General features: G+C 42.6%; 1 protein-coding gene across 11 annotated transcripts in view; it reads left to right on the forward strand.

Moving 5' to 3' along the window:
• LIMCH1 (LIM and calponin homology domains 1) overlaps positions 1-23,936 on the forward strand; it is a 340,013-nt gene that overhangs the window by 257,522 nt on the left and 58,555 nt on the right. For 6 of the 11 annotated variants that reach the window (XM_067735825.1, XM_067735826.1, XM_067735827.1 and 3 more), the window contains 4 exons: positions 16,161-16,196; positions 21,028-21,154; positions 22,610-22,767; positions 22,962-23,370. In XM_067735825.1, coding sequence (XP_067591926.1) covers positions 16,161-16,196; positions 21,028-21,154; positions 22,610-22,767; positions 22,962-23,370 — 730 coding nt within the window. Of the gene's footprint in view, positions 1-5,289; positions 5,593-8,017; positions 8,261-8,776; positions 9,107-10,753; positions 10,873-10,957; positions 11,070-11,505; positions 11,765-16,158; positions 16,197-21,027; positions 21,155-22,609; positions 22,768-22,961; positions 23,371-23,936 lie in introns of all 11 variants that reach the window. The other 5 variants (XM_067735824.1, XM_067735823.1, XM_067735821.1 and 2 more) reach the window with 2 other exon arrangements.

Below are 23,936 nucleotides of genomic sequence, written 5' to 3' on the forward strand. Positions count from 1 at the left end.
TATTCCCAGAGAATGTTCCCAATAGCAACACAACACAGCTGCTCCAAACACCCAGAATTCATTTGTTGATAGATTTTTCAGCTGCTAGCTCTCTCATAAAAATTTTATACATACCATGCCACTAGCCTGGCCTGTCTGTGTCTTTGTCACCTACTTTTTGCAGCCCACAGCAGAGTTGACAGTCATTCTAAGTTTATCTACATTTGGGATCCTGCTTTTAATGTGGCAGAAAGTAGCTTAACTGGAATGAAATGCATATCATGAAGAAGAAAAGGATTCTTGGTGTCTGGAAAATAAGAATATAAAACATTTAAATATGCTGACGTCTCTTAAGGCATTGTAACCTCAGTCTCCTATCTTTGCAATCCAGATGAATTCTGGCCACCACATCTTGGAACCCAACAAGAGGCCCCAGATATTTCTTGCGGCCCATTTTTTTAGCTGGGAAAGTCTGTGTTTGGAGAGATGGGTAGAGGATGAGGCATAGGCAAGGAAGGAGGCATGTAGACAAGAGTAAGGCTGTACTTTTACAGATGGGTTTTGTTTGTTTGTTTGTTTGTTTGTTTGTTTTTGCAGTACGCGGGCCTCTCACTGTTGTGGCCTCTCCCGTTGCGGAGCACAGGCTCCGGACGCGCAGGCTTTGCGGCCATGGCTCACAGGCCCAGCCGCTCCGCGGCGTGTGGGATCTTCCCGGACCGGGGCACGAACCCGTGTCCCCTGCATCGGCAGGCGGACTCTCAACCACTGCGCCACCAGGGAAGCCCCAGATTGGTTTTTTGTTTTCTGGGGGGTTTTTTTGGCTGTTGTTTCCCAAGTATTCTCAAACACCTCCTTAAATTATTTTTACTATATAAAAAGGAGCAGAAGTGCATGTTAGTCCATTTTCACATGAGTTTAGAAGCCTAGAAGTCCCAAGCTTCCTATCAAAGAATATATTAGGAGGTATGTTAGCACCAAGGGACAGAAAGTAGGTCTTTCTTAATAAATATGTGGGGTTGATATTTATTAGAGTTGCCACTGGAGTCAGAAGTCCATAAACTACTTTTCCTTCCCTTTTAGTTTATGATTAAGTTAGCCTAATTACCCCCCAAATATGAGACTCTGCTAAAGAAGCCAAGATCTCTGCGTTTAAGAGGATAAAGTAAGAATCAAGATTCACTTCCCCTGAATTAAAATGCCATGGAGACTTGAGTTCTCTGACTTGGTGTTTCCCATTGGAGAAGTAAACTTTTTTTTTGAACTGAATTATAGGTTTCACGTGATTGGACTTCTTTGCTAATTGTTTTCATATGTTTCAGCACTCAGTCTTTTCTGCTAGTCTGTGGATCTTCTCAAGCACATAGTAATTAATTACAGAGGGGGGGAAACCCTCCAAGGAACAATAGACATTTTAGAAATCTTTAGAGGAAGAGCAGATGCAGCTAAGTGCCAGGAACATATTCTCTCCATCCCTCCTTACCAGATGCCTGTGTCACTGCTTCTTGCTGCACAGATTCTTGGGGATCAGAGACCAGGCAGACACATAACTTGCATGAACCTTTGTGACTCTGGATGTAGCTGCCCTATTGGGACACTGTGTGAACAGGGAGGTCCCTGGTGTTGCCCGTGACATTCCCAGGAGGCCAAACAGGCTTTTCTGGAGAGCCCAGTTTCTTTCAATAGAACAAACTGACTGCCAATCTGAGCTGGTTGCTTGTGTGTTGCCAAGTAAAAGGGGGTGAAAGAAAATGCCATCTCTTCCTTAGTTTAAATCATTATCTCATTCACTTTGAAATATATAAGCCTTAGAAACTTTGAGACAAGAGCTTTTCCTCCCCCTCACCTGCTTAGGACCCACAATCTCTCCTACAAAGATAGCCTTACTTGTCTTAGGACAGGGTTGCCAGGTTGAAGGCAAGGCTTGGCATTTCTCATTTCACATTAGACTGTATTCCTTCTTTAAAAAAAAATTATTTATTTTTGGCTGCTTCAGGTCTTAGTTGCAGCACACGGGATCTTCCGTTGTGGTGTACAGGCTTCTCTCTAGTTGTGGCACGTGGGCTCCAGAGCACGTGGGCTCAGTAGTTGCGGCGCTCAGGCTTAGTTGCCCCGCGGCATATGGGATCTTAGTTCCCCGACCAGGGATCGAACCCGTGTCCCCTGCATTGGAAGGCGAATTCTTAACCACTGGACCATCAGGGAAGCCCGTGTATTCCTTCTTAGTAAAGCAGTGATCTGGGTCCGTCGAGCAACCCCTACTTCCCAAGGCAACTAACTCATCTGTGAATGACTCAGACAAAATAAAAGTGCCAAACCGCCCCATGAATATCAAGCCAGACAGCCAGGGTCTGCCACTTAAATTTACTTACTTTACCTACATTCAGATGACTGGAACTGGAAACCTCAGTGGACACGATAATACTGATCTTGCAGGGTTGTCATAAAAGTTAACGTATCTGGAATATACCAGCTCTTCAGAGGTATTATAATTATTGAAAAACAAAGTAGAATATACTGAAGCTTTACAATAGACTGACCTTCAGAAAAGAAGGGCTCGTTATAAAAAGTCATTTAAATATTCTGCTAACTAGACACCTGCGAACATAGTCCTACATATCTGCCTTATACACATTATTTATTACTTCATAGCCAACAGTGCTGGCCCAGAATTTATGTCATTAAATTTTTGCTCTCTCTGAGTCTGCTGGAAGCTCTGAATTTACAGGATCCAAGCAATTAGCAGAATGTCACTGTGATCGTTTTTTCAAGTGGGCAGGGAGTGGCTTTAAGAGGCCAATGATATGGAAAGCTTTCTTCACCCCCTTTTTTTAAGTCTACATATCTAAATTGAGATCACTTGAAATGAGTCCCGCTACACTGGGCATTTAGCCTGAAAAGAAACACCCTGGGGAGTTTGTAGCCTGGCTGGACTCACATGATGCATAATGCACGAGATTCTCCCTTCTCAAATTGGCATCACAAATTGGCATGGCTATTTGCATAAATGCATACGTTTTATTCCATAGTATTCTGCCTGAGTTGGGGAAAATTGAAACCCAGGACCCTGGTCAAAAAATGAAAGGAGTGTTGCTTTGGGACTTGAAAGCTTCAAGCTCAGGATCTGCTCCTTTACTGGAATTGGAGTCGGATCAGCTGAGATGAGATAATGCGTTTGAAAGGGCTCTGTAAACTGTAAAGTGCTGTGCAAGCACTGTAAGGTATGATTAGTTAGCATTCTACTGTCATTAATCCTGGCTGGACATTGCTGTCTGTACCCAGCAGTGCAAATCACGACTTCATTCTAAGCACAGCTCATGTGATCCCTTTATTTAGTAACCAAAATACTTCTCTTTCTCCTACTTCCTTAGTAATGATAATGCCTTATTTTCTGTATGATGTTCTGCTTTCAAAACTGTTCCTGGCCGTGTCCTTTGTTTAATGAATAATGCAGTGATTAGGAACAGGACCTCCGGAGCCAGACTCCCTGGGTTTGAATTTTAACTTCAGCAGTGGCACTTTGAGCTTGGGCAAATTTCTTCACCTAATCTCAGTTTCCACTCTATAAAATGGGGATGCTAATCACACTACCATTGCAAGGCTAGTATTAAGGTTAAACAAATTAACACTAGAAGGAATTCTGGCACGTTGTGGGCGCTCAATAATAGTTAACCACCTTCTTTGTCATCATCAATGTGCTTTTTAAATAATGCGTTTTTGAAGAGATTAATTCAATGGCCTATCATTTCCCACTGACCATCCTTTATGGCCACAGTCAACCAATACCAGTTGGTTCTTGCCAGACTTGTTGGCTAAGGATGCAGGGAGGAGAGTGAGCATGGTCCAGGAGTGGCCAAGCAGGAGACCAAGAGCCGGAGTGCAACTCAAAGGGCAGAATTTTATATTTTAAGAAATAACTTTATTCAGAGATCAGAGCACCACCCACCACCTCTAAATTCCACGATTTAAACTTTTATTGAGAATAGTGGTCAGCAGGAGAAGGAGTTTTCTGGACATGACTAATGATGGTTTGATTTTTCCACAAGTCAGGAGTGAGGGCCTGCTGTTCTGTTAGGCTGACAGGCCTCCTCTGCAGCAGTACAGGGTAAGCAACAGACAGCAGGCCACCTGGTCAGCCAGAGTAGACAGCGTTTCCTTGCTTGTATTAGCTCAGCCAGGCTAATTCCTCCTGTCTTCATTTCTGAGACAACCTGTCCCATGACCATGAAGAATTTACCCTTAATCCTCCTTCAGAAATCGGATACAAAGCAGGTGAGCTTTCTTTAGAAGTCAAGGTGCTTTATCTACTCACCATCTCTATGAACTGAGAAGATAATAAATGATATTTGTAAAGTTTTAATCTTTTATTATGACTTAGAAGCAAGGCTGATCTTATGAGTAGGGGGGAGGAGTTTGTTTGAATATCAGAAAGGCGCCATTGACTGTATTCCCACCCTACCCAACCCCAACAAGAACAAAAAACAAAGCATAAAACGTCCTAAGATTCCACCATTAAACTGCATTTCTCTTTAAATTCTAAAGAATTTAAAGTTTGGTGCCTTCAAGATTTCCTTGAAAATGAAAATAGCCCTAAGTAAACATTTTGGCGAAATGTCTTAATAGGATTTACTTGACAGCTAGCATATGACAAAGCAGAAGAGCTGGGCGGTGGAGAGTCATGGGGGTAAAAGACCAAAGAAAAGGTTGCTGGTGGGAGGGTGCAGGGCACGATAAGCTTTTGTGCCTGAGTCCATCCTGTCCATGGTCATAAACTATTCCAGATGTTTCAGGTTAGCTCAGCTCTGCAGAAAGACCATCCTTACACTTTGCAGTCTGGGACACATCCCAGGTGTGCTGTCACATAGCTGCACTCATTAGCATTCCTCCAGATCAGTTTCTTGGTAGCTCAGATTTTTGCCCTGTCAGTCAAAATAAACTGAGTACCTATTGGGTACATTATTAATGTGCCAGAGAAAAAATAATAACAAAATGCTTCTTACTTTTCCCAACTTCATGAAAAGAATTTGGATTGCCACTTTCAGAGCCATTTAGGATCCTGCCTTTCTGACGCTGATGGGGCACTGCAAGTTAAATGAATTTTTTAGTATTGCTAGTAGCTGACTAAATTCCAGGTTTTGAAACCCACCCTAACCCTGCTGCAACTCTGGACTAAAATAGTAAACAGATGTCATCTGGACTAATGATATTGAGAAGACCTTTCACTAACAAGACAGTTGGCTGCCTGGAGATGGGGATTTAAAAACTGTTTTGGTCTGATCCCACGTGGAGTTCCGTTTAATTTTGCTTTATCAGTCAAAAGCAATTAAGTGATGAGAAAGAAGCTGTTCGAGATATTATCCTTCGCAAAGAAAATCCTTTCCTGATCCACCAACACAGCAGAGATTCAGAATCAGAAGATGAGGTTGCACGTCGACTGCCTGATCTTGAGAAAGATGACTTTGCCGCCAGGAGAGCTAGGATGAACCAGACCAAGCCAATGGTGCCACTGAATCAACTCCTCTATGGGCCTTACCGAAAAAAAGAGGCAGAGAAATCAGATGGCAGCAAGCAACCCTCCAAGGGAATCTCAGAAAAGAAAAGTCTAGAACATAAAAGGTGTGCTCTGTGTGTGTGTGTCTATGAAGGAGAGAGAGAATATAGTTCGGCAAAGGTGATTTGTATTAAAGCTCCCCATTCCTCTGTTTCCTGCCCTAATTACATATAATCAGTAATGGTGGTTTGTTTTAAAGTGGAACCCTAGATATCCAGTCTCTCCTAAGTTCAGATGGCAGGGAGTAGAATGGTCCTGTCCAAGATAGGGCTGAATTCACCAAATAAATATGGAGCTCAAGTGTGCAGATGTGCTATATGTGGGCATATCACCACGTATGGGTGCTGGTGTCAGAGACGGGCATTATTGGCATAAATAGACATGTGCTATCGCTGATCAGGGAACAGCCACCTCTCAAGGTTGCTCCAGTCCATCCATAGGAGGCAGAAATCATAGTTATTCCTTAGCTATGAGCCCTTCTATCTTCATAGCACCTTTGAGATATGGGGGGAAAACGAGGCTTGCTGTTTCTTCCCTCACACCAACACGATCACCTAGACATCTGACGATGGAAATTTCTCATTAAAAACTCCTCAAATATATAATATGATACACTTCTATGTGTTCTGTCATAGAAATTATTTTTAAGTGAGTTTCCTTCTCCCAACTTTTCTCCCATCTTCTTAATTAGGGAAAGGAAAGCTTAATGAAATGGAATTTGGCCAGCGATTTTTATCCTAAGAGGGATACGAATTCATTCAAGCCATCAGCCTGCTGAGTTTCAGTGTACAGAGTTCATCATTCTTGTATTTTTCCTTACATCAAAATCAGAGATCGCATCTTTATTATTTAATTGCCATATTTTTGCCTATCACTTAAGAGGTTTGTAATCCATTGAACTAAGAATATAAATATCTAAACTGTGTTTTACACAATTAAAGTGGTTCTTTGGGCAGCGTCATTGAGATCAGTGAAGCTGTGAGTGTTTTCTATTGTTTGATTTAGGAAGCACCAGGTACAAAACACATGAAAGATCTCTGGACACAGAACAGGGATTTGAGCATAGAAGACCCGGCCCATTTTTTTATAGGACACATTCTAGCTTCGGGAGGCTCTTGGTCTTTGCAGTCCTTGTTGGCATGCCTTGTAACAAACCGTTCTCATAGGGCCTTGTGGGAGGGATCAGTTGTTGCCAGTGAAACAAAGACTTCTGGATAACTGAGTAGCATCAAGGCATATTGATGCGGATCAGCAACTTGAGTTAGGAAAAGGAGTAGCTTTTGTACCTCCCTTTTTTCCTTTCTCCTGCATGCAATTTTAATTCCTGATATTTCCAGCCCCATTTGTCTGTTGTCACCTGACTCTGTGTTTGGGGACACAGCCCATGATCTCTCTAGAGAGCTTCAAAGAACTGATGAAAAAAAGAGGGCTCCCTGGAGGCTCTGTGCTATGCCCTCCTTGATCCCCTTCCCCAAACTAAAAGCAAATAGAAAATTCTGTCGCCTTCCTATTTGCGTAGGCTCTGTAAATACACCAAGTCATCCAGGTAACAAGAGAATGGTTTTCTGGCTTGGAAGATTTATTTTGAAAAAAAATGAATAGCCCTATTTATGTATATTTCTGAAATTTTCTATCTCAAGAAACATATTTAGTTAGAAACTGACTTTTAATGTGATATAATGTTTATGCACATAGATGCCACAACTTTGGTTTAAATTATGATATTGTCAACATTAGGCATCTAAAGTTCACTTCTTAGGAAAACAATTGAAAATATCAGATTTAGCATGAATAAAGGTGAACAGTTATTGACACAAGAAACAAATGGGTATTGCCTCTGTGGAGCCAGGTAAAGAGGATGCCCTCTCTGTTCTTCAAGTTTACGTTAGCCAAACCTAATTAATGCTATCAGGAGGCAGAAACTGAGTTTGAACATTGCAAGTTTCTATTCAGCATTGACTTAATCATACTTTCTGGCAGTATGAAGGTTTATGGTTGAGGTGTTCAATATGTGAACAACGTTCCAACTATCTCCAAACTAATTCTAGAATTTGGATCATGCAGAGCTCATTACTAACACTTTACTGCTGCAGAAAAAGACGTTCCAAGAAGGCTCAGGGATTCAATCAGAAAACTTGAATTCATTACAGTAACTTGAATAGTGTGGGAATTGGGCATCATTACTGTCAAACTGAAATCTCATTACCATTCTTAATAGTCTTTCAGCGAGCCCTGGCTTCTCTTCCTAAACTAAACTAGAGTCTGTCATCTGGTGGAAAAACTCTGTCTCTTTACAGTGTCAAAAGGGTAGCATAGACAAAAGTAATCAAGGCTGCAATTGATTCCATATTTTTGAGAAAGGGAGAGGTGCTTCCATCATTCCATTCTGTCTTCAGCCTCTGAATTTCCATGCTTGACATTCTGTTTGTCTGCTTCCCTTCCTGGAACCTGATTTTTCCAATAACGTGGGGGCCTGGATCAAATTGACAGAAACCAAGGCCAAACGGAAGAGGTGAAGTCGAGGGTGACCTGTATTGTGCGGGCTCAGGAGAGTGAACCTGCGGAAGAGGGGCTCAGGCAGGTGCCGGATCTTCACAAGGATGACCTGGCGCAGCGCAGAATTCAGGGCAGGCTTGGCCCTCACCGCGAGGCTCCGAACTTTGTCGCGGTCGCCAATATAACAGAAGCCGACCGGGAGACGTGGGAGAGGCTGAAAGTGTCAGGAAAGAAGAGGTGTGTCATGTTTTCCCCTGGATTTCTCCTAACAGTGGTATCATTTAACTTTGAAGGAATCACTTATCCTTCTATCATTTTTTATTTTCATGGCCAGAAAAAATGCCTCAAAACACAGAGCATATTCTGCATGCTGAAACTTGTTAATACTAAAAATTACAAGCCACAAGGACAGGAAACATCCTCTTTAATTCAACTGATTTATTGTGAATGCTTATTTTAATAGGCTTATTTACGTGTAAGGAATTTAAACTTGACTTTTAAATAATTTTAATTATTTCATTGTACCCAAGGTTTTCTTATGCCATCATTTATGATGTTAAGAAAGCTACAGAAAACCTAAAGTGCTATTTACCTAGGCAAGACAATGATCGTTTCTTCATTTGATTGATTAATGGAAAAGCAATCCTGCTTTAGACATTGAAGTATATTTCATACATCCAGTAGTTTTTCAAAACTCTTCATTGATTTTACTCACCTTAGAAACCTTTGGAACTTATTTCCGGTTCTGACTAGGGATGGAGATGTGGAGCACACGTGTGCCCCTGAGCCTTCACCAGAAATTAAAGCAGAAACTGCCCTCCGTGATGACTTTGCCAGCCGCAAGGCAAGGGCTTATAAGAAAGCTTCCAGCCCTAGGCAAAAGTTCGTGCACTTCGGACCAGTGACAGAGATAGATCAGCAGACATGGAAGCGGCTCAGCATTGGCAGGGCTGGGCCGAAGGAGGATGCAGAGGAAGTCATCAGTCACAGCCGCAAGATTCAGACGTACTCTGTGTCCCCTGCCTTGGCGGCCATGTCCAGTTTACAGGAAGACCACAGGCTTAATCCACAAAATGACTGCAGGTACTTTTTGCCATTACATGTGCAAGGAGATCTGCATGGGAATCACTGCTGCTTTTAAAGAGTTTGCTGAAGCACATTAAAGAAACTGCCAGAGATGACGTAGTTTTAACAGCCTCTTTTGCTGGTTAGCAGAGAAGTAATGTCAGTAGATTTCCCCGCGGGGAAACGTGTGTGAAGTTAAATGACAGACATCCATTTTGATTCTGTTGTCACCAGAATCACTGTCTGGGAATGCCAGTAATTTTGGCAAATGATTCATCTTCCCTTGGCTGCATTAAGCAGTATTTTATTTGTTGGCAATACTGAACAAACTAGATGGAATGTTTTAATGATACCCTTCATGTTTCTCCTAAAGATACATTGATAAAAATCTGGGTTATCTATACCCTCCCTCTTTCTTATCCCACGAGGGAGAAAAAAATTGTGATTAGTGTCATTAAGTTCAGATTTTGGACATCTAAGTAGACACACAAAAAAGTAAACATCTCTCCCCCCCGCCCAGCTCCCGCCCAGTTTTTAAAATTATATAACAGAACATGAGTAGAAAAAGACTCTTCTTTTGAGGGTTCCTGTGAGTCAGGAGTTTCCTTGAATGAATCAATCACCATCCAAATTTGTGAGGCGTCACCTGGGAAAAGACCTTGTAGAGCTGTCATCAGTCCTCATCCTCACTGGAGGCCTTCCAGCTGTGAACTCCCAAGCCCTCTGTTGGGGATTTGGTTCCACGGGCTGGTCTTTCTTCCATTAAACAGGTATAGGGCATTTCTAAAGTTCTGGATTCTCCGTGCGCTAGGTGTGCTTGGGGAAACTTAGAGATCAGAGTACACTCTGCACCACCACCCCCCCCCCCCGCTGTCTATGCAGGGCCCAGCAAACATTTATTTACTAAAAATTTGCTTTGCCATCTCTGTGTGAATTGCCTTCCTCCCCTCTGAGGTCCCAAACCACTACCCACATGTCCTCTTTTGTCTTTAGCTGAAGATGGTACTTAAGGTGAGGGTTTCAGCCATTTTGGTAAGCTACTCAGTTTTCCTGGGTCTCTTCCAGGTATACATGTTGTCAAAATTTGTTTGAGTTTCTGTTAAAAAATAATAAGAAGAAGATTCTGGATTCTCCCAGGAAACTCCACTCCACCTGCATGGTGGGAGCAAAGCAGAGCCCTCCACGGCAGGAGGAAATGCTCAGGACAGTCTCCTCCATGCCTTGTTCATGATATCCAAAGCACACAGTGGATGGTCCATGACATAGGGGTTTCTTTGGTTCCGTACTGTGGATGACACCCTAGAGGCTGTCAATAGAAATAACCCTGGTGCATCAGAAATGCCCTGCTGGGGTTTCAGAGGCTGATGGGGGTGGGGGGTGGAAGGGGTGAGACTAAGAAATTAGTAAGGAATGCATCCTTGAGTCCTTGACTACTAAGGGGCCATCACTCAGCCCCATGGTGGCAGAGTCAGGCTAGCCTTCTTTGACTTTCTCAGGCCCATATTCTATTATCTCATTCTGAATATGTCATCCTTACTAACCGGCTTCTGGAATAGCAACCGAACCTTCTCTCTTAACCTTTCAGTCTCAGTGACTTTCACTGTCTCCTTTCCTAACTCTTTTCCCTCTTCCCTCTTGCTGCCAATGCTACTTGATCATCAACAGAATAGTGACGTCTGGTGTAGATGACCGTTGTAAGAGGGTCTGCCGGCTGGCTGTGGTGCCGGAGTCCCAGGAAGAGCATAGCTGCAGTTTAGGTGAGTGCCCGAGGAGGACAGAGAAAGGTGAGGACGTGAAGGCTGACAGGTGGGCCCAAGGCCTCTGGTGGGAATCCTTTCCTAGTAGTAAAGCTGTCCCGTCTGGCTTTAGTTACCTGCAAACAGCTGCCGCAGGATGGCAAAGAAGCGACTGAAGGAGTTGTTCAAAGAGGTTCTGAGACGGTGCCAAAGGCTGAAAGATCCGAGGAGAGCGGCCAGCCACTGTGAGCGCCTCGCCCGCTTTCCAGGGTGCGCTGCCTCTGCTGTTTGTGGCTGCTGGGTCCCCCCAAACAGCTTAAAGCCACGGTATGCGCTTGATGACTGATGTGGCGTGGAGCCCCTTAAAGGAATGTGCCCATCCCAGGGTCAGAGCTCTGCTTTCAGTGTCCTTCCTGGATAGAGACTTTAGACCTTGCATGTGGTTGGGCGCTGGCCAAATTTCATTCTCAGGAATCAGGAACACCAGAAAGGGAAACCCATTCCCGTGTAAGTATCAGCTGCATGATGGAGGTCCACGATATTAATCCTCAGTCGCTGTGTGCGCTGCTGCCTCTGTGATCACTGGCTTCTTCCGTCTTGAGTTAACGCCAAGCGAGTGATGCTACTGCAAACATCTTTAGCAGTAAGTGCCCTTTGACTGGCTGGACTGATGTGCCCTAGTTCATGTCCTCTGACCTCTGAATGGGAGGCCTCAGAGAGAGAAGAGAAGTCAGAGAAGATGACAGCTCCTGCCTGGAGTGGCAGTGGACTGAAAGGCCCAAGAAAATTGTATGAGTCACAAAAAGATGATGCGATGGCCAGGAGAACTGGGATATCTCTTAGACACCTTGGATCCAAGCTAAACCAGTTCCGTCCAGTTCCATCTGCAAAGCAACGCATTGTGGAGGGATCTGCCAAGGGTCCACCAATAAAAGATAAGAGTCAGAAGATCATCCTAAGCTGTTTTGACTTTGTTTCTCCAGTCTGAGCCTTGATACATGCTTTGAGTGTGTCATTAATGCTTTACGGTTTATCCGTGCCACTTACCTGCTATTGCTAGCAGAAATGACATGACCTAGTCTGCCAAGATGTGTTTTTCTTTTTTTGCATGTGAGCAGGTGTGAAAAGAATAGTTCAGTTGTGAATTGTCCTATTAAACATTCTTTCTGACTCTCATTTTGTGGGCAGCCTAAATGGGAAACTCTTTTATTTCTTCCTAGCTCACATAGGAGCCGTCGGGTAAAGGAGTTGAACTTCTTTCTGACCTACTTGATTTCATTCTGATTCCAGGAGGGTCTTCAGGTCCAAAGAAGATATATACTACTTACACAATTCGTTTAATTTAATTTTAACATTCACAAATAGTGCTTTCTAGAGGTAGGATTTCCATTCCATGCTCTGACTTGATTTAAAATGAAGGTAGGGAATATGTTAAAAAGGTAATCAACAAGGACCTACTCTATAGCACAGGGGACTCAATATTCTGTAATAACCTAGATGGGAAAAGAATCTGAAAAAGAATGGGTATATGTATATGTATAACTGAATCACTTTGCTGTACACCTGAAACTAACACAGCGTTATAAATCAACTCTACTCCAATGTAAAATACAAATTTAAAAAAATAAAATGAAAGTAGGGAAATAGTAATCCAGGGGTTCATGGTCTGGTTTCAGGTCCTATATGTTGAAGCTTCTGTTGCTGTTTAGTAAGAGTGATAGACTTTTGTGAAAAGTGTGGTCTGCCTGATCAGTGCAGGGCCGAGGAGTACGAGTGTAGCATAATTAAAGCTCCACTGTAAAACAGGAAGTGATGAAGTTCTGCTTCACAAAGGACCTTGATAGTAGTGGGACAGAGGGTAGAGTGGGGAGTAAAGAAAATCTTAAGTAATCCCCAAATTTTAAGATGAAGATCCTAGCCATCGTTACCATCTGGATTTAATGTATGTTTTACATTCTTCCGAATCATAATACTACCATAGGAGAGCCTTATTGTAACCCTGGTTTCAGGGGGCAGGAGTAGTAGCCGTGCTCCACTTTATAACTGTTACCCTTTCAAAGTGCCTCCGTTTCCTCCAGCGTACCTTCTCCTGGGAATTCACAGGTAGGTTGAATGGCTGTTGGCTCCAATTCACAAATGGGAAGCCTGATGTAGAGAGAAGTTACACCTGGATCACACCTGGATCCCAGCAGGTGAGGGCAGGTTAGTGAGAGAGGGACAGCCTTGCCCACCACGCTCACTGTCTCCCCAGATGCCCTGATGTGGTGCTGGACCCTGCATCCATGGGCTGCCGGAGAGCAGTTAGCGTGAAAGGAGAGAAGGAAGTGAGGCCTATAGGCTGCCTACTAGAACATTCTAGGTGGCCCATTTACTCACTTCTCACACAGCCTTTGAGACTAAGCAGTTTCTTCTGTATTCTACAATAAGGAACCGAGGCCCTGGTCTCACACAGCTGGTAATCACAGATCCAAGATCCAAACCCACCGCTGTCTGAAGGGGGAGCCGCCGTTCCACGCCAGCGCATTACCTACCAGGCTACCAGAGGAAACTGTGGCGGTCTGACGACCTCCCTGTCACTTGTATCTGTCCGTCTATCTGTGATTCGGGAAGAGACCTCTTTATATTCACATGGGACTGAATGGCTGGTTTGAGCATAAGGAGATATAGTGAGATTAACTCTGTGACGTAATTGTGTGATTGAGCAAAGCACACACCTTGGGAATTCATGTTTCCTTTCAACAAGTATTTACTGAGTAATTACTATGTGTAAAACGCTGTGCTGGGTGCTGGGGGATAATCTTAAATGAGCAGTAAATCCATTTTTCCCTCTCACTTCAAATGAAGCTTATTCTAGTTCACAATATTGCTAATCATTGACCCTGAAGTACTTTATTAGTGCTGAAAGTTACATAAACACGATCAATAGGTGAATAGAGTATTCTTTTTGTCTTTCTAAACACCGCCACCATCACAACTAAACTTTATTAATTGCTTTTTTTTTTTTTGTAAGATGCTTATACCAACTGTAATTTGTCTGGCCAATTTTGTACTTGATAGTCTGTGGACTGACCTACTTTGCATTTTTTTAAAAAAAAATCTCTTTGTTAGTGATTTTTTAAACTCATCTTTACTTTTCTATTTTCCATAGGACAACTGGGAAAATCATTTGAAGCCCAGACTCTAATTATCTTCTCCCTAACAGCAAAGGCAATTCTGATGAAATTTGTGCCCTCTTAAAGCTAATAAATTAGTCTGAGGGGAAATTTCTTAAACCCATATGTATGTAGTAAACAGATAAATGAAGGTCATCTTCAGAGACTGCACTATTCTTTTCAATTTCCAGAGCATCCAATACGTACTTATTGAGGGCCTACTCTGGTCACTGTTCAGAGAACCCCAAAAGAAAAATCCCTACCATCATGAAGCTTATGTTGCAGTGTTCATCTATATTTGTTGGCAGAGCTGTCCACGAAATGCTGTTAAGTGTTTTGTGTAGAAGCGATTTAAATTTAAATATATCCTGCATGCAACAACATAGCTGAACCTCATAAAGGAAATATGCTAAGGAAGCCAAACTCAGAAGAGTGCATGCTGTATAAGTCCATTTATATAGCACAAAACTCAACACTAATCTGTGGTTTGTGAAAATTCATCAGGGTGTGTGTGTATGGTCTGTGCACTTTCTATATGTATATCTTACTTCAGTAAAACATGAATTAAAATATTCCAATAGACACAGAAATACATACCAACTGTTCATTGATCATTCCTAGATGAGCCATCCATTAAGAATAACTTCTCTCCTCGTTTCCGTAGATAATTTAGAAAACGCTATATTTGAATGTCTATTCTAGTAGGCCTGTTAATTAACTGGGAAACATTTTACCGGGGCTTCAGAATTAACACTGTTAATTCTGGGTAGAATTAACACTGATTATGCACTCTTTCTTGCTGTGAAGGAATCCATCTGCCTCCATGCAGTGATGGTTTTGGAAAATTGAGGGTATTAATTTAACCTTTAGCATCTTCTGAAACTACTCCCCAGAGAAACAGAAAATGGGTCTTACTTCTGGAAGAGAGACATTCACAAACACTTTCCTCTTCTTGATTTTGGCCATTCCAACAGAAACTTTGGGTTTTTAACTAGTGTCGTTGCCTTCGCTGTGCATGAAAATAATTATTAATGAATCAGACTGTTGTAGAATGACGAAGGTATCAGAGAGAAGGGTGTATGTGTGTGTCCACCCATGTGCTTTGGAGTGTTTTCTCTAAGATCATTGGAAGAGATCTTTAGAAATTACTCTTTTCCCTATAAATTGTTATAAACTGAACACAGGATCAGGTAATTTTTGCTGAAAACCCGCACATTTAATTTATTGGACTGAAAGCAGGACATTTTTTCTTTACTCAAAAAATTCTTTGTCCGCCATCAGAATGCATGAATGAACAGCCTTTCAGGGCATAGGTAAGAACCTTCTCTTAATATTCTCCTTTGCTGAAAGAGTCATTTGTGGGAGCTGCTTTTTTTAAATGTGCTTAAAATAGGCCCTCATAATGTTCTAGTTTTTATTTTCTAATTTGACCTTTATCTTTATCAGACGCATTAAAACTTAAAATGCCTATATCGAAGAAGGTACAACTTTGTAGATCTAAATAATCAGAAGAATATAAAAGATTGTTTTAAAAAAACGTCATTATTTTTTAAGTTGTGGAGTATCGTCCACGTCTGGTTTTGATTAAAGCTGCCAGTTTTCTAGGAATTGTGGTTTTTGTCAGATGCATGCGGAAGGCACTGATTGGGGTTCTGGTTGGAGTTCTGGTTTGCTTTCAGAAAACTGCAGAAACACTCTTTGATGTTATTTGTGCAAGTGCATTAACACATCAGGGAAAGGGTCAGTAAGTGTGTGCTTCTATGCTGGGTGTCCATTACAGCCCATTACTCTGCACAGAAAGGCAAAGAACAGTTCAGCTGTTTGTGAACCATCTTAATACATGTTTGGGTTTTTCTAAGCGCCTTCTCTAAACATTGTGGGTTGCACCTAAGCCTTCTTGTGTTTATATTGAACAGATTCTTTCTTTGTGGGTAGCATGGGGATTTTTTTCATTTCTCCTCTGGGTTTTACTACACATTTTGCATTCTTCAGAAATGTCAAGACTTTGCTTTCATTTTCAGCAGTTAATGAATATTACTAATTGTCTAATGACCCTTCTCTTCCAGTAGGATCAGCAAAAAAGGTTTGGCACACATACATTTCACTTGTAGTTTTTATTTCCAGCGTGGTTACAGCATTAACCTTCGTCTTACCAATCCTCTAATTTTGTATTTGGTCTTATAGATACGGACCGAGAACTCCTGTGTCTGATGACGCAGAGTAAGTTGTCTTGTATTTGTAGGAATACATTAATTACTAGCCTAAACTGCATGCTTCCAGTACTCACCACTAATTGAAATGCAATTAATATAACAGTGGATTGAAGAGCTAACTGACTCTTCTCTGCAGCCTCAGAGAAGCACTTGAAGTTGGAATGCAGAACATACGTTCTGTGCAGGAGAGATGAATGAAAAAGCCACTGAAGCATGATCCTAATACGCAGCTGCTGCTTAAAAGTTTACTTTTTATAGACAGAGCATGTGCAAGTTGTTCTTGTTAGTGTTCGGACGTTGGAACCCCTTCTGAACCACGGAATTGTTAAAAGGCTTTTCTGTGCTTTGCATTGAATTCTTGATATGTAAAGGCTTAGCCATGAAGTGGTCATTCTCATAGCTACATTTTTTTTAAGCTAAGAAAGTAAATCCTAAGCCACGAATGATAGATTCAGAAGCCCAAGTTCCTCTCAGGTTGGAATAATATAAACTGTGGGCTGCTTGAGACCAAAACGTTGGGATTTCGTTCAAGTTCCGTGGCATAGTCGGGGGTCAAAATGTACAACATGACTTGGGCTGCCTCTCCTTGGTTTCCTCACCTCTCAGAGATGCATTTCCCATCCCCGGCCTAACATCCAAATTTGAAAAGAATCCACTCTCTCCCGTTTGTGACCACATTAACTCCATTTCAAAAATGGATTTCTCATAGACAGAGCATTCTGAAACTGATATCCAAGGCAGAAGTTTTCTTTGCAGAATGCTCAGGTTTAAGAAACATGATTACTATCTCATTCCAACAATAGCGGCCCACTAAGCCTGATGTCTGCCCTCCGGGAGAGGGATCTTGTGGCCTAGTGGGAATCTGGGCCATCATAAGAGTGGACCCTAGTATTCCCTCTGCTGCCTTTCTTCCTGGCCTGATCCATAGTTTCAAGTCACCGAGTGAGGAATCTAAATAACAGTGTAGAACAGACAAATATCATTTCCACCAATGACAACGAGATCAGGCCACAATTGACTGTTTTTGAATTGTGCTTTTTCCATGTTTGTGTTCAAGAGGTCAGCTTAGTCTGTACTTATAGCTCGAAGCAGTCTGACTCGTGTGCCAAGGGTATCGGTTTCCGATGTGTGATGCACAATTGCTCTGTGGCCTGACACATGGAACATTCATGTCTCAAAACCAAATTCAGCCGGAGCTTGACTGACTGCATGAAGCTAAGTAGTCTATAAAATTGAGCCCTGGTTGTTGCTTTTAAAATCTACAGTGGCAGTATTTAACATTCACTGAAAAGAGGGTTATATAAGATTGATAGGCAAAACACTTCTTGGATTTGGTTAGCAAAAACATTTTGATAGAATGGATTTACTCTTCATCATTGCAAAGCTGCTGTGCAATTTGCCTAATACAGATCTCTAAAAAACCCTAAAAACTGAAAGAAAAGAAGCTACATTAAAGAGCTTTTGAATTTTACCTGTACCTGAATATGAAACCTCACCCTCAGGAGAAGTTAATGATTTTTTTTTTAAAAAAATCATTTTTTTAAATGATTTTTAAATCATTTAAAAATGATTTAAATGGGTGGGAGTGGGGACTCCTCTAAATTTACCAAAACAGCAGCCTTATGGGCCAGGGTGAGTATACAGAGCTTCTTTTCCAAAGGTCTTATCGAGGAACATCCAAAGGGCTGCATTTCTTTCTTGGAGTAGACATAATTTATATGAAACCATGTGGGGAACAAAAAGAAAAGTTTATGTCAGGGTTTTGTTTTTTTTTAAACAGAAATTCATAATATGTTTTGTTCATTCCCCCACTATCTCCCTTTTTCAAAATCTTTAAGGACAACTATTGGCACAGACTCTATTTGTTCGTAATTGACACATTCTTAAAATGCAACCCAATCAAAAAAAGATGTGCCCTTTAAGGAAAATGCAGGTCAGGGGCAGACCTACCACACAGGCAAACAGAAATTTCCACCTCCTGGCAAGCCACGAATGGCTCCCTGGATTTAGTTTCACCTTCTTGCCCTTTACTTCCACATGCCTCCTCTCCCAGCGGTCCCCTCCGAGGAGGCTGGACACTGTGAGAGCCAAAGGCCATTTTGTTCTTAATTCCCTTACCTTAGACTTGGGCCAGAAACAGTTTCCAGGCTCCCCTTGAGGTAATTTAATCCTGGCCCTCAGAAATGCCAACCTGTCACCGAGAGAGGCTCCTGGGCCCTGCAGCCCAAGGGCACGGCCTGTTGTGCTGAGAAGTATAGGCTTGGTGCAAGTCCATTTAACATTCTGGAACCTAGGCTTCTGCAGGGTCCCCCACCCCATCCCTAGACAGGTACTTCTTCATTTTGGAGGCTGAGTCCAACCTCTGAATTAGGGAACATTTTCTGAATGGTGACTCAGCTCATTTTCTGTCTACTATTATCAGTTCTGAGCTTGCTTAGTTCGTTTTTTTTTGAAATGGTATAAAGATATCGCTCATAGTTTTATTATTTCTTTTTTGGGCCAGTTGGCTGGTGTTTCTTTAAAAAAAAAAAAAAAAAAACTCTAGGAAAAAAATAGTACTTCCTGGTATGTGAGAAGGCAGGCAAGTGTTTCTCTTTTTATTTCACTAACAAGCTTTTGGCCACATTCGGGCTGAGGTAGTTAAAACTTCATGGTGGGAGCAGAGATAGGAACCCGGGACAGAAGAAGGCAGTTCTGAAGGCCTTGCTCCCATCCTCTCCATGCCGGTCGAGTGAGATAAACAATTCTCAAATCCTGGAGGAAGCTGCCATTTTCTTCCTGGGGTCCCAAAAGAAGTCCTTGCTCTATGGCCACCCACTGTGGCCTAAACCAAAATTCTGCCCTTTAAAAATTATAGATGGCAAAGCTGAAGGAAGGGACCTCCTTCCTCTCCCACAATCTGCCAACTATTTAGTAGATTATAAGAGAGTCCCGGCTCAGAGGAGTTTATATCTTCTAAGACCTTCACAAAGCCTGTAAATTGCCTTAAAAGATGAACTGACTGAATCAGACATATTTCAAGGTAAGCCTTTTTTAAACTCTGAAAGGAAGAATGGGATGAGTTTTGGTCCCTTTCTGGAAAGCTTGTTGAAGGGAATTTTGATCCATGAAGTTTCAAAACCATGGGTTAGACTTTTCTACCTAACTCTGCAAGTTCCTAAATCTTCCTTAAACCACATTAATAAACAGCATAAGCTAGGTGAAAAATCGCAGCCCCTCCTCTCTTTTGAGGGCTCCAGTTTACCTTTCAGGAAGGTACAGCTGCCACAATCAACACTGTCCCCTGAGTCTGTGGACAGCTCCTCACGTGGTGTGTCATGTCCATGCAAACAGAAGCCTCAGATCAAAGAACGTCCCTTGGCGCAGATTATTAGAATACTCTTGGGGAAAGCAGATTACAAGTGTAGTCTTCAGTGTTAGCTCTCTTAGGTCAGACTCAAATTGTGCGGCATCCAGAGAGAGGGGAGAGGCACCCACACGTCCAGGCAAGTTCATTTGGGTGGACCGAAATGAACGTGGGCGGCCATTGCTTTGGGGTCATCTTCTCCTTCCAGAGAGCTGCCTGCTAAGGAACCCACTAGCATCCGGTGATGCTGCTACTGTGCATTGTCTGGCCATGGGCATGACTGTTTTGGACATCACTGATGATGTCTGGAACTAGTTGGCGTCTCAGTGCATGGCTTTTCTTTTTCTTTGTGTTAAGCTGGCTTCAAAAATGGACTATCGGTCTTCTGTTCTTAAACAGCCCTCCACTCGATTTGAGTGTTCTATAACCCATTTGGTTCCCAGAGCTAGTCATTTCTTTGAGAGAAGAAAACGGGAAGATTTTGCTTTGGTTTTTATTTCTATTTTCATCTTGCTGCTTCAGCTTTCGTTGTAGCAAAGGTCTACGTAAGCATCGCAGAAAAGGCCCTACGGTCTTGCCCAACATTTAATAAGCTCCTATAGAATATATCAATTATATGAACAGCCTAAAGGTTTTTAAAAATTGCTTTCCCAATGCTTTTGCTTTTAAAAGAGTAGATTCAGAGGTATCCTGACAAAAATAAAGTGAAATCATGGTGAGAATTTTAGGATACAAAGTATATACTGATTTATATATTTTATCCTTTAATCTTACCATAAAATATTTTCTTGATTCCAAGATGCCATCAACGCACTATCAATTTACAGACAGTTTTACAGGACATAGAAATAAACCACATCAAACGTATATTTCATTAATACATAGCTGTTGGATGCAACCAAAATTCAGAAAATACAACAGGAAAAGGTGGTGCCTTAGACTTGAAGCTGTATGATATAGTTTTTTTCTTTTTGAAAATGGAGAGATTGCCTCAGTTAACGGAGAAAGCATTTAAGCCAGCTCTTTACACAAAGAAGCATTTACTGCAATTAAGTTTCACTTCAGGGGACACCACTCTCCCTCGCTATAAATTCTCCCCAAGTTATACATTTTAACTCTCTTCATTTTACTTTCTAATACAAGTGAGACGAGCCCAGAGCTTCAAATACCTTTTTCTAGCCCTTTACTTTAAACATATATTGACCCCTACATATAAAATTAGATTGGCCTGATTCTGCCATCACTGAAGACAAAGATGGTCACATTTTTGCTTTTTGCCGCAAAAGGAGAAAAGGTGAGGCTGCTAGCATGCCCGCTGCTGCAGGCCGAGGGATGAACAGACTGCAAATCACGCTGCTGCCTTAAGCTGCGGAGGGAAGGGGGCAGTTTTTCCAAACGCGAGAGCGCCCCGCCGCGGCGGGACGTTGCAAATGCGCGGAGACTTGCGGAGCACTGATCCCTGTCCACCGTCGTCTGCTCTCTCCACACGCAGGAGCACGAGTATGTTCGACATGCGGTGTGAGGAGGAGGCCAAGGTGCAGCCGCACAGCAGGGCCCGCCAGGAGCAGCTGCAGCTGATAAACAACCAGCTGCGGGAAGAGGATGACAAATGGCAAGATGTGAGTGCCGTGCAGGGCCGTGGGCAGCGGGGAGGCTGCTCTGCCCGCTGGGCTAGAGGCCCTTTGGAGCAGAAAATCAAGCGGGGCTGGAAAATCAGACTTGGGCTGGAAAGCCATGCAGAGGAAGGGCGCCCCTAGAGGGCTTCAAACGGTGACACAGTCCATGTGGGCATTAGGGAAAGTACCCTTGCTGAAGTTTGGCCACAAAAAAGAGGGGAGCAGAAGGGAGGCACCTGGCACGGGATGCAGAACTGAGGAGGGACTGTCTTTTGAGACTATATATTTGGAGTCGATGATAATAATGATGATGACAATGATAACTGCCAACATCGAGAGCGTACCAGTAACAGGTACTATTCTAAGTACCTTGCATGTCATCATTCTCTAATCCTCTCAATAATTCAATGAGCTAGCAACTATGATGGTCCTCAGTTCTACAGATGAGTCCCAGAACAGCTAAGTAACTTGTCCAAAGTCACACAGCTAGTGAGCTAGAGAGCCAGGATTGTAACCAGTAAGGAAGGCTCCAGGGCCTGACGGGGGCCTTGGGATCATCTGTGTGCTAAGAGCAAAGAGCCAGGGCAGGGGAGAAGCCTAAAGATAGGGATGAGAGGAGGAAGAGTGGATTACTTCATCCTCACAGAGCCCTCTGAGGTGGCTACTGCAGATTTGCCTCTACCTTTAGTCAAAAAAGTTAACTTTTCTAAAGTTGATTAAATGTGGTAATAATTAGTGTCTGTGCACCACCCCATTTAACCCTCACCACAGGCTTGTAAGCGTAGGTATTATTATCATTTCTATTTTAGAGATGAGGAAACTGAGGTGCAGAGAGGCTAAGGAACGTGCCTGAGATTCCAAAGCGTGGAAGAGATAGAGCTAGGATTGTTTCTCACAGCCGCACTCCCACCCGTCCGACTCCAGAATCCTAAGTCCTCAACATTATGCTCTAACTGCCCATAGGATTTGTGGTGAGGTTCTTGAAAGGATCAGATGACTTAATACGTACAGAATTGTTGGTTTTGTAAGACCCCAAAGCCAATTTTTTTTTCTGTCTTTTCTTCCTTCCCTGAGGGAATTGTAGGTCTGTGGTTAATTCCTACCATTCTGTTGTCAGCGAGTCCATTCACAATGCAGAGGTTGTAAATAGCAAGAAATGAAGTTTCTTACAATACCCTCTGAGGCAATACTTTAAAATTTGGCAACTGACGTGGAATTTGATCACAAATTTTACATTACGGTGTTTAAGTAAATGCGCCGCCCTGCTATGGATAATGTAGATGTTTCTGAAGGGCTCCTGCCTTCGAGGTAGTCCTGTTCCAACCAGACTTACATTGGATGTACAGGAATGTCTTAGCCTGGCCGATAGTCAGGGCTTACTCAACCCTGAAGAGTAGAAATGGAATTATGTGCAAGCCTGAAGAAAAATGTTCTATCTCCCTCCCCCCACCCCTGCAGGACCTGGCTCGTTGGAAGAGCCGTAGAAGAAGTGCTTCTCAGGACTTAATCAAGAAAGAGGAAGAAAGGAAAAAAATGGAGAAGTTACTGGCTGGAGAGGATGGGACGAGTGAACGAAGGAAAAGCATCAAAACCTACAGGGAAATTGTCCAGGAAAAGTGGGTTCTTTCTGTGGTTGTTCTCGTTGTTGAATGTACAGTATTATCTAGATGTGCTTTTCCTAAAAATCGTTGGTTATGACCACGGCTCTGACACCAATATTATACTTTCCTTCAGCTCTACCAAGGTCTGCTTTGCAATTCCTGTGACTGTTGCCTTTGTTCTTGCTTCCCCTCCCATGCCCATCCTTTAGGGAGCGGAGAGAGAGGGAGTTGCATGAGGCATACAAGAATGCACGGTCCCAGGAGGAGGCGGAAAGGATCCTCCAACAGTACATCGAGAGGTTCACCATCAGCGAAGCTGTCCTTGAACGCTTGGAGATGCCAAAAATTCTGGAAAGAAGCCATTCGACAGAGCCAAACTTATCCTCCTTCCTGAATGACCCCAACCCCATGAAATACCTGCGGCAACAGTCACTGTCTCCACCCAAATTCACTGCCACGGTGGAAACCACCATCGCTCGTACCAGTGTACTGGATGCCAGCATGTCAGCAGGCAGTGGGTCTCCAAGCAAAACTGTCACTCCCAAAGCAGTGCCTATGCTGACACCCAAGCCTTACTCCCAGCCCAAAAACTCTCAAGAGGTCCTGAAGACCTTCAAGGTAGGATGAGTTCCTTAAGGGTAGAACCAAAACTGAACCCTAGGTAATCACTGGAAGGAAGCATCTTGCCTCAAGAAGATGCAATTGTTTTTATCAAACAAAAGCAAAAGGTGTTAACATGTATGATTGTGAAGTTTATGTGTCTCTGAGATTTGGTTTGCAAATAGTTAAGGGATAGATGATTCCCCTCAATTCCTGTTTTTAATACTGATGGGCTTCCGTGAGATCGGTGGTTGAGTCATCTCCATGAGCAATGTCTGTTTCATAGTTGGATATGATGGCATGGTCTCTCTATAGTAGTCATAACAAACCCTAATTTAGCAGCACCCTAGGTATCTCCAGCTATCTGGAGGTATTGCAAATTCCTCAGAACAAAAGTTTGGTTGCCTTTGGCTTAAATAGAAGTATATACAGCTACCTCTCTTTTAGGAAGAAACTACCATCATATCTAAAAAGATGCTACAATACAAAAAAATAAGAATGCAAGGAATACATGGGATGTACTTGGTTCTCAGATGAGACAGATTTTTTAAATTTTTTAAGTGGGAATAAAGTATGTTGTTTTG

Source organism: Pseudorca crassidens, chromosome 4, assembly GCF_039906515.1.
Source record: "Pseudorca crassidens isolate mPseCra1 chromosome 4, mPseCra1.hap1, whole genome shotgun sequence".
NCBI lineage: Eukaryota > Metazoa > Chordata > Mammalia > Artiodactyla > Delphinidae > Pseudorca > Pseudorca crassidens.